This window comes from Polyergus mexicanus, unplaced genomic scaffold (assembly GCF_030449975.1).
Source record: "Polyergus mexicanus isolate NDT 795.1 unplaced genomic scaffold, iyPolMexi1.0 SCAF_2, whole genome shotgun sequence".
NCBI classification, from domain to species: Eukaryota; Metazoa; Arthropoda; class Insecta; order Hymenoptera; family Formicidae; genus Polyergus; species Polyergus mexicanus.
Window position 1 is genome coordinate 5,157,729 of NW_027223322.1, and position 9,510 is coordinate 5,167,238.

Genomic DNA, 9,510 nt, shown 5'->3' on the forward strand with positions numbered 1-9,510 from the left:
TCAGATATATACTTTGCACGCTACTTTTCACGCGTTTGTTTTACTTGTTTTACGCAAAACTTGTTTAATCTACGTTCTCGAACGTGTACTGTAACTACAACATATAATATTGACTTTATGATTATTCGTATATGTTTGATTTTATTTATTAATAACTAGAAGGCGCGTGTATATATATATATATATATTTATTTATACTCTTTTTAAGAAAATTTTCTAGAATAAACTTGAAATAAACTTATCAGAATTTTTTCCTGTTTAAGGAGAAGGCGCGTGTATATATATATATATATATTTATTTATACTCTTTTTAAGAAAATTTTCAAGAATAAACTTGAAATAAACTTATCAGAATTTTTTCCTGTTTAAGAATATGTCGATATGGATAAAATTTTACTCGCATTCGTTAATAATTCGTATATGCGCGATAATCAACGATGATTAGCGAATAATTGCTTCAATCAATTCAAAATTAATAAATCGCGTGCTATTAATAAAGTTTATCTCTTTAATGTTCTTTCTTATTGACTCGCTTTTTCGTATTTCCACTTGGACATGTGCCAAGCGGTGATTGTTCCACTTCATAGCATACACGTGAGATATTCGTGTCGTGTCATACGTAACGCTTTTGCGAACGAGGAATTTGCCCGCGGACAACACGCGGACACTCCAAATGCGTGGAAAACACGCGCGAGATCTCATGATCTCCGCCCACAACTGCGTATATTCGCGCGCGACTAACGCAACTTTGTTGTGTAGAACCGACCGGGAAAGGAGTGTCGCAATCAGCGACGCTAATTACCGCCGGTAGACGCGTTATACTATTCTTTCCCGATTAACGCCGATTCTCAGGGACTTATGAAATGAATTCTCACACAACTCCTCGTCTCTACCGTCTCTCTGACTCTTTCTTTATTTTTCGCGATGCGTATGTATCACACTAGTCTCTATTACGTAACGCCGTATTTACAGTCAGTAAGTAGTGAGTACGCTAGAGATGTCTTAGAAGCTAAAGCTTTCGCCGATGCTGTTTTGCGTTTCTTAGCCGTGAGATTATTTTTTAATTAATCAGCTTGGTATAGAGATGCATCGGCGACAATTTATCGGTCAATATATTTTTGTTTTATTTTTGCGATTAATTAATGTAAACATATAATATCAACAAAACCTATGTTGCAATGTTTACAATCTCATTATATCATTGTAGATTATAGCCGGAGGTGGTAGTATCCATTCACCAATTTCGTCATTCCATTGTTCTTTCTCCATTATTAAATAGTATAAATTTGACGCAAATTAGCAGCGAGTGAGAAATAAAAGTTTTGCGATAAAATAATGCGATAAGCTAAAAGAGAGATAAGTATACGAGAAAATGATATATATATAAAAATACAAACACATCTAAAATATTTCTTAATTGAATATATGCTGATGCATCTATTTTAGTAGATATAAATATGCAACGACAAACGATAAATATGCGCTATATATGCAGAGAATCGGATTGCGCGGCGACGATTTCCCTTTTGTGAAACCGATCCGACTCATTAACGACGCAAATATGCGTGTTGCATGTGCGATATTAATCCTTACACACGGATGGACATATCCGTTTGTTTCCTACAATAAAAAAAACTCTACCATTAATATAAGCCACTTCGTCATGCTTATTGTTAAATATGTTACCGTGAGAATTCACAATGTCTTTCCAGGATATTTAGTAATATCTCTAGCAAAGAATAAGTAGTATTAAAAGATTGCCGAAAGAAAGCATATTTGCGATTACTCGTTGACCATGATTATATAAATTTGTCTTGTTTAAAAAAAATTTAATAAAATTAATTAAAATTTACATTTTTTTTTGCTTACAACGAGTGATCTTTACGGACGGAATTCCTAACTATTTCTACATTACTCGTTATTGTTACATCTTTTTCCTCGTGTCCTTCTCCTCCTCGTCGTCGTCCGTGATGATTTGTACACTCCTGACTGGACCCGTCTTTCTATACCTGGACGCCGGTGTTGTGGAGGTCATCGCAGTCGTCGGCATCATCGTCGATCGTTCGGCGTTGATCGCTAGATTTACCATCCTCAATAACAAGGCTTCTCTGATGGCTGCCGGAAGAACCTCATCGCCATCGTCGGGTACGTCCTGCGCGTAGAATTTCTGCCTGTATACTCTCTTGGAATATCTGCCGTCGTGATAATCGTCGTATTGATGATGATAAGCCGGATGCAGAGCACGAGGATACAGTGGACGTCTGAGAGACACGCGTTCACCATATTGCGCCTGCTGATCGTATGCCAGTTCGGGTCTTGGAAGCGGCGCCTGGTAGCCTGCTGGATATGATGGATACTGCTGCTGATCGTACAGGGCGTCCTCGAGGTAACTCTTTGGATAGGATAGAGCTTGCACGCCGTATTGGCTCACCAGCAACCTCTTCAACAAAATCTGGAAGTCTCGTCGACTTAGAGGAGGCGTGATCGGATTTGGCGGTTCCGGCGGCAGCGCCAGTGCGCCGGGTCTGTAAGGATATTCGGGTGTAGTCGCTTGATAATCTCTGTCGTCGGGATGAACCGTTGGACTAGGAATCGGCCGCAGAAGCGCGGGTTGTCTTCGTTCAGCTTCCGAATAGATCAGAGGTCGCATCACGGGACGCGGGCGCACATAGTTTGGGTTCATCGCGATTCGCGCCCGGTCCTCCTGGTCGGGCACGGGATTCTCTGTCAGATAGTGAATATTGGCGTCTGTCGTGGTCGAATAGATCGGTTGATGATTGGGAGGTGGCTGGAACATGATTCTGCCGATTGGTATCGCCCTGTAAACGCCATCCTCCTCGAGGTTGCCTTGTTGAGACTGTACGAGTAATCTAGGCGGCAATTCCCGCAGATATTGCTCAGGCTGCTGTCTCACGAAGACAGGCTCCGTGCTCTGTCTGAGATATTCCCGGTTCTCGACGGGTACTCGAGCGGTGGAACCGCGTAACAGGATCTGCGGCGTTGATGAGCGCTCCTCCTGACTAGATTTCGTCTCCGTCTCGTAGATCCGAGGTTCTTCGTATTTCGGGCTGTCAAATCGACCACCCGCTCCCGCGTTCTCCCGATTGACGTAAATCTTTGGTCGATCCGTGCGTGAGGTGCTGGAAACTCTCTGGATGGCCCGCGGTGGGGAGGACGTAGTGAACAGAGGTCGCGTCGTAGACAAAGAACCACCGTAAACATCGGAATGATCGTCGCTATTATCCGCGGTGTCGGAATTCGACTTGGTGGTCTCGTCATGCAGTTGTCTCCTCAGATTGTTCCCCGTTGTAATCTTCGCTTCGTCTTCCTTCTCCACAAAGTCCTCAGATATCGGTGGCAGATTATGCTCAATCGGTCGCTTAGCGAAAATGATCCTTCTGTAGACACCGTTTTTGTCGTCTGTACTAGGTCGATTGATTTGCGAGTCTTCGTCGTCAATGCCCTCCTCTAACACGATCGGCCTCTGCTGACCATTGATGATAAAACGCGGCCTGTTCTTCGACGTGCCTTTCAAATAATGTCCGAGTATCGTTTTTGGCGCCTCTGTAGTGCTGCTGGTCGTTGTCGTCGTGGTAGAACTGGTGGTTGTCTTCCTCGTTCGAGGAATCGACTGTACAACCGACGACTTGGTCGACCCCTCCGTCGTCGTTGCGTACACGATGCTCGGCTTCTTCGTAGTTAATGTACGATTGACGCGCGGTATACTCTGCACGACTGACGCGTGTTCCTGCAATGGCGACATGGTGGTTGCTTTAAAGCCCGTTCCGTTCGACGAGGAATACGAGACTCTCTTTATCTCGCCGTCGGCGTCGATGAAGCCGAACGTGCCTTTAACGTTGCCCAGAACGTCGCGACTCTCAACCTGACAAAGTAAGTATTTACCGTTCAGATCTTCGCGAAAAAAACTAGCGCGAGTTTAAATATCCGCACCTTGGATGAATAAATTAAATTTTTCGTTATTAGCGTAATCGAGATATTCATAAAATCAAAATGAATTAGTTTAACATATAATAAATTGACCGTTATTTCGTATTGCTAGATGATAGTGTAATTGAAGATTGTCTAAGCTATAATCTAGTTTTCAAGGAACATTATACTTCTATATCTATTTTTTAATACTTTTAGTAATATTATAAATTTTATAGATAAACAATATATAACAAGAATCTATATAAATTTATAATATAGGAAACAATTAAAAATTGTTATACGACTATTTAAGTTGCTATTGACCAATGTCAATGATGTCATTATCATCGTCTTCGGCATTGCTTGCACAGCATAATATTGTTATTAAATGTAATTAGAAATGCAAAAAAATGATTTCCGCGAATAATTAGTATTCAATACTGTGGGAACTAAACGCGATACGATATCTTAAGAAAAAGTCGATAGGCGACGTTACGACGCGCTTAAGTAATCACGCACATAATTACCTTGAATGATCCATCGCCGGCTTCGTAACCGTATGTATAAGAACCGTCTTCATTCAGCTTTCTGATCTGCTTCAAGATCGCCACTTGATGATCGTGCTGCGTTTCCGACGTTTGCTGATCCGTGACGTTCGTACAGCCGGCTGTCGCCAGGCAGAAGAATGCCATCAGCCATGGCGTCATCTTAAAAGCGAAATGTGATTTTTTACTGTGAGAAAAAAATGCAAATGTAGATACGATGCGTCATGATAAATTATCACGAGGAAGCGGAGGATACTGAAAATTTTAACAAAGCATCGAATATACGGATTTTTAAACGACAAACTTAAATTCTCGCGCGATAAAAATTATATATTTTTAATTCATTTGCATTCGTAAAATGCGAGATACTTCCTTAATAATTAGCGTTTATATCCATATAATGATGCACTTGTCACAGCACAGCATTTTTTGCTATAATAATCTAAAGCGTTGCCTAAGACTCAGAATAAATCTTGACCGTGTACGGGCGAAAGATCACGTATGCAACCGTACGCCGCACTTTCCCACGAACACTTTCCCAATATCGATTCCGCGAAAAATCACCGGAACATTCAGATCGAGCGTTTAAATTGATGGCGATTGAAATGGATCTCTCGCGCGCGAATTGCGTACACCATAAACTGGTGTACTCGCGCACTCGCGTCCGCTCGGCATAGTGTATCTCGGTGATATACCTTGCTGGAACTGGAAACCATGTTACCGCGGATGCGGTGAATGTTCTTAATACCGCGTGGGGTGTCGGGTACCGTTATATATAGGGTGACACAATAGGCAACCACCGCCGCGCCCCTTCCACGGCGTGTTGCGTCGCGCCGCCACGCTCAACCTTGATGACCCCTAAACGTTCGTTATGACGCTGGAATACGAAATGACAAATCCTTCTTGGACGACGGCAGTAAAGATGCGAGACACATTGCGCGCTTTGACAGAAAATACACAACAATAAAGGTGCCGCGGTTGTGTTTACTCATCTCGATTACGCGTTCCCTCTCGTCACGCAGGATCACTTTAACGACAGGAAACGTCGTTGTTGGATGTGATCGATTGCTACGCGAATTGCGTGTTGAAAAGCGGTTGCTTTTCTTCTTGAGCAAATCAATTGTCGATTAGCATTTAAATTTTATACTTTTATGTGAATTTGTCACGCAATCCTAATTCTATTAATATAAACGTATCCTTCCTTTCATTAAAAATATACGCAAGTTGTCAGTTTTACACCGACATAAACTGACAATGTTACAAAGTTTATTGCTCTAGAAGTAAATTACCCTTTTCTTACGACTAAGATTCGAGTTTGTCATAGACTCTTTTAGAAGCCTGAAAAGTCGCACGCCTCGTAAGAGCGTCGAAGAAAGTGCACCGATAATGACGGCGCGAAGGAGCGGAAGCGCGTCGCCTGGTGGAGGAAATGAGTGCGATGCCGCCATGACAGAATGGGACATATGCGAAGAAGTTCGGTTTCGCGGGGACACGAGTGAAAGCCACGTGGGAGTTGACGACCGGGCAAGAACTACCACAGTAGTAGACTGTAAAATCTGTAACAATAGTTCCCATAGAGAGTGTGCAATACCAGTATTGTGGTATTCGCTCCATTCTAGGCACTCCCACAAGACAATTATTACATCATGCAATTTCCTCCGCGTTTCGTATTTAATTTTTTGATGCCACCTTGATATGCCACGTATTCGTGGACGTATCGGTTGTCTATCTTGCCTCGCGTCGCGTCGTTTCCTCCGCGGAGAATTGTTATTTCTCCCGGGGCCTATTCGGAGCCTGCGCGCGCGAACGCAGTCGATGGATCCATTGAAATCTAAATAATCAAATATGCCAGGATATCCGGGAAAAGCATACGGGATGCTACGAGAGATACTCATACTTTCTCTACTAATTGCTTGACAAATCCGTAAGCAATCTCTTTTTAACATATTTATCTACTTTAATTAATAAAATATTATCTATGATATTTTTATATAATTATTATAGAAGCTATTTTATCGTTGATAATCGTCGATAGTTGCTAGGTTAATAGTCGAGCCTCAGATTGAATTCTTATCGGAACAAAATAGCTTGAAATTGAACGAAAAATCAGATCTTGTTATTTATTTACGCTTTTGAAGCTTAATTCACCAAGAAAATGCAACGTTGTATAACGTTAATTGGACATCCCGGTAAGTTTTTGCTAAGAAAAAATCAATTTTTTAAACATTAGAAACTCTTATCAATACAGTTTTGTTTTCTTTACGTAATAATTAAATCAGTTTAATTTAGTTAATTTAATTTAAGACTGCAAATTCAAGGAGTTGTTAAGAATTTCGGGATATATTGAAATTGATTAAAACTCTTCTTATTGATTATAATTTTTTAATTTTCATTTTATAAACGCGCTGTGGAAAATAATTAAACAATCGCGTGATTAATTTCTTCGGAAGTAAGTGGTTGGTACAGAGTTAATCGTATCGCAATCAGAAGTTAGACATTATGTCAGTTACATTTCGACTGACACACCTACTTCGTTAAATACGAAAGGTCTCACATTATGGCCGTGGAAACTATGCTCAGATTCGTGCCTCGTTTTTGGCTACCGACAATCCTGAAAATTCACTGAAATTATGTCATTTCTCATTGTGTAATTGTAATTTGAACATGCCAAAACGTACGGCAAATGTATATTGCAAAACGGATATTGCAAAACGCACTTTAATACGTGATCGAACAATTTGCTATCATTTGTTAAAATACACGATACAAGTACTACAATATGAGTTTATAAAATGCAAATGATGAATTTAGTTTTAAATTGTTGGAGATCCTACGGAATAAAAATTAAGAATATTTGATGCGCAATTATAGTAAAATAAATCTATGATACCTTTTTTCTTTTCGTATTGTCCGTATTCAATTTGTAAAATATTTTAATATTAAATTTTATTATTTAAATTTCTATAACAAAAAAAAAAGAAAAATATTACAGTTACAACATTGAGATGAGATGGTATAAAGAAATGTGTATTTCTGAGAATTCATGTTACCGTCTTATTTTATCGTTCGTGCGAATCACATCCTTTTATAATTTGTAGACTCATTACTTTTATCTAGCCCCGAAGCAGTACTAAGTCATTGCAAACTGTTTTCTCGTCCTAAATGCATATTTTATCATTTGATTGTAATGAACTAGTTCTTACGTATTGGTATTGACTCATTGATGTCGTGACGTGTAACGCCTCATATATACTGCCTTCCGTACGGCATTGCACGGCGTGATGAAATGCATAAGGAACTACGCTGTAATATAGAATTAAAAAACATTAAGAGAGAGAGAGAGAGAGAGAGCGCATTCTTTTACACAATTGATTACCGTTGTCGACTCATAAAATAGAATTTTTTTTAAATTTATGTATGTGTGTGTGTGTGTACGCATAAAATATAATAATAAAAAAAAAATAAAATAAAAAAAAGATTTAGAAGAATAAATAACAAAAAATGTATAGATATTTGTTTGTATAAAATTTCTGAGATTAATGCTTTGATCAATAGCGTGTGGCGGAATTTATAATTTGAAAAACGCAACACATATATGTTGAGAAAACTTAGATGGCAAACTTAATTAGAAATTGTTTTCGCTACATGTAGATGGTATGATTATATTGGTGTTGGGTTACATGCTAAGTAATGGGAGATATCATATAACATAATTACGACAGATTCTCCGGAGATATGAGGTATATTAATATTATCGCCGTTAACGATCGTATTGTTCATCTTTCCGCGGACGCAAGTACGAGGAACTTACTTCGCGTATAACGAAAGCGAGGCGAAATTATTGTGATTGGGATTACTTCAGACGAGATTGCGCCGCAATTGTCATCTTCGCTTACCGTTTCTCTCGCGAGCGCCAGCTCGCTAAGCGTCACGTCAGGCACATAGCGCATCTAACAATAAGTGACATAAACGTCATCGTTAAATTATGTCAATCTACGTATTTATATCCGCCGTAAGAGTGGCAAGACGGAACGGTTGTCATATTCTTCTGACATTTATCATGTAGAGGATGTTGCGCATATAAGTGCTATCCTGTATTCTCCGTCTTACCATTCCGCGTGATTGAAGCGCGTTGACACTCCGCAATGACACTTCCATCTATCTTTCCGGCTATTACATGACCATACATTATTTTAAATTAGATAGCTAAGAGAATTCCTCTAAATATATTTATTTTATCAGAAAATTTTTATATAAAATCTTATATTTAATTTTAAAAAATATATACATAATATAAATATTTTTGTTAATATAATTGTATAATAAAAGGAAATATATAAAAAAAATTCCGAACAATGTTTTCATTAAATAGATATTAATGAAGCAAATTTGTAAATTACTTTTCACTTGAACTATAATCTTTTTAATAATGTCTAAATATATAAAAACGATTGAATTATTTAAAATCTTAAAGAATTAAAAATAAAACTTTCAAATCTATATATTTTTATCGAGTAATTCCATCGTGCAATATACATTTTTTATATTTACTAATTTATCACATTTCTCGCTCTACGAATAAAGCTATTTATGGCAATTACACAGTTGCGGTGATACTTATAAATTCTCATAAAGCGTCGAGATTGCGTATGATTGCAGAGATAACGCGTTATTAAACGATAGTTAGCAATTGTCTCGCTCATCTTCTACCGGTAAAATAGAGAACAGCTATTTAGAAAGCAGCAGTGAAACTTTCACTAATAATCTACGGCTTATGTCAACCACAAAACGGTAAATAAACCGTAACCTATAGTATTATGGTTCATTGAAACTGAGTCCAAGGTTGCATTTCTCGTTATTAAAGTTTAAAGAAATGTCAGTATGAATAATAATATAGCGCAATATTCGTTTTTAATATTACTATATGAATTTATTCATTTTTATTTAATTACATATCAATACATCTATATAAAAGTAGGAAAATAGGTATATGTCGTGAGTTAGGAAAGGAAAGCTCTACTTTTTAATTTTTCGA

The 9,510-nt window shown here is 38.4% G+C and overlaps 2 protein-coding genes across 4 annotated transcripts in view; one reads left to right on the plus strand and one right to left on the minus strand.

Moving 5' to 3' along the window:
- Positions 1–9,510, plus strand: part of LOC138944695 (serine-rich adhesin for platelets) — a 126,918-nt gene that overhangs the window by 29,036 nt on the left and 88,372 nt on the right. The window lies entirely within an intron of this gene.
- LOC138944694 (uncharacterized) lies at positions 891–5,204 on the minus strand. 3 transcript variants are annotated; one of them, XM_070315580.1, is made up of 3 exons: positions 5,171–5,204; positions 4,458–4,637; positions 891–3,748 (listed from the first exon to the last, which is right to left on the minus strand). In XM_070315580.1, the coding sequence occupies exons 1-3, from the start codon at positions 5,189–5,191 to the stop codon at positions 1,925–1,927; spliced, it is 2,025 nt and encodes a 674-aa protein (XP_070171681.1). In that variant the 5' UTR covers positions 5,192–5,204; the 3' UTR covers positions 891–1,924. The 3 variants fall into 3 exon arrangements, with proteins under 3 accessions (XP_070171681.1, XP_070171679.1, XP_070171680.1); XM_070315578.1 differs by having other exon boundaries at positions 891–3,883; XM_070315579.1 differs by having other exon boundaries at positions 891–3,883; positions 4,458–4,662; positions 5,171–5,178.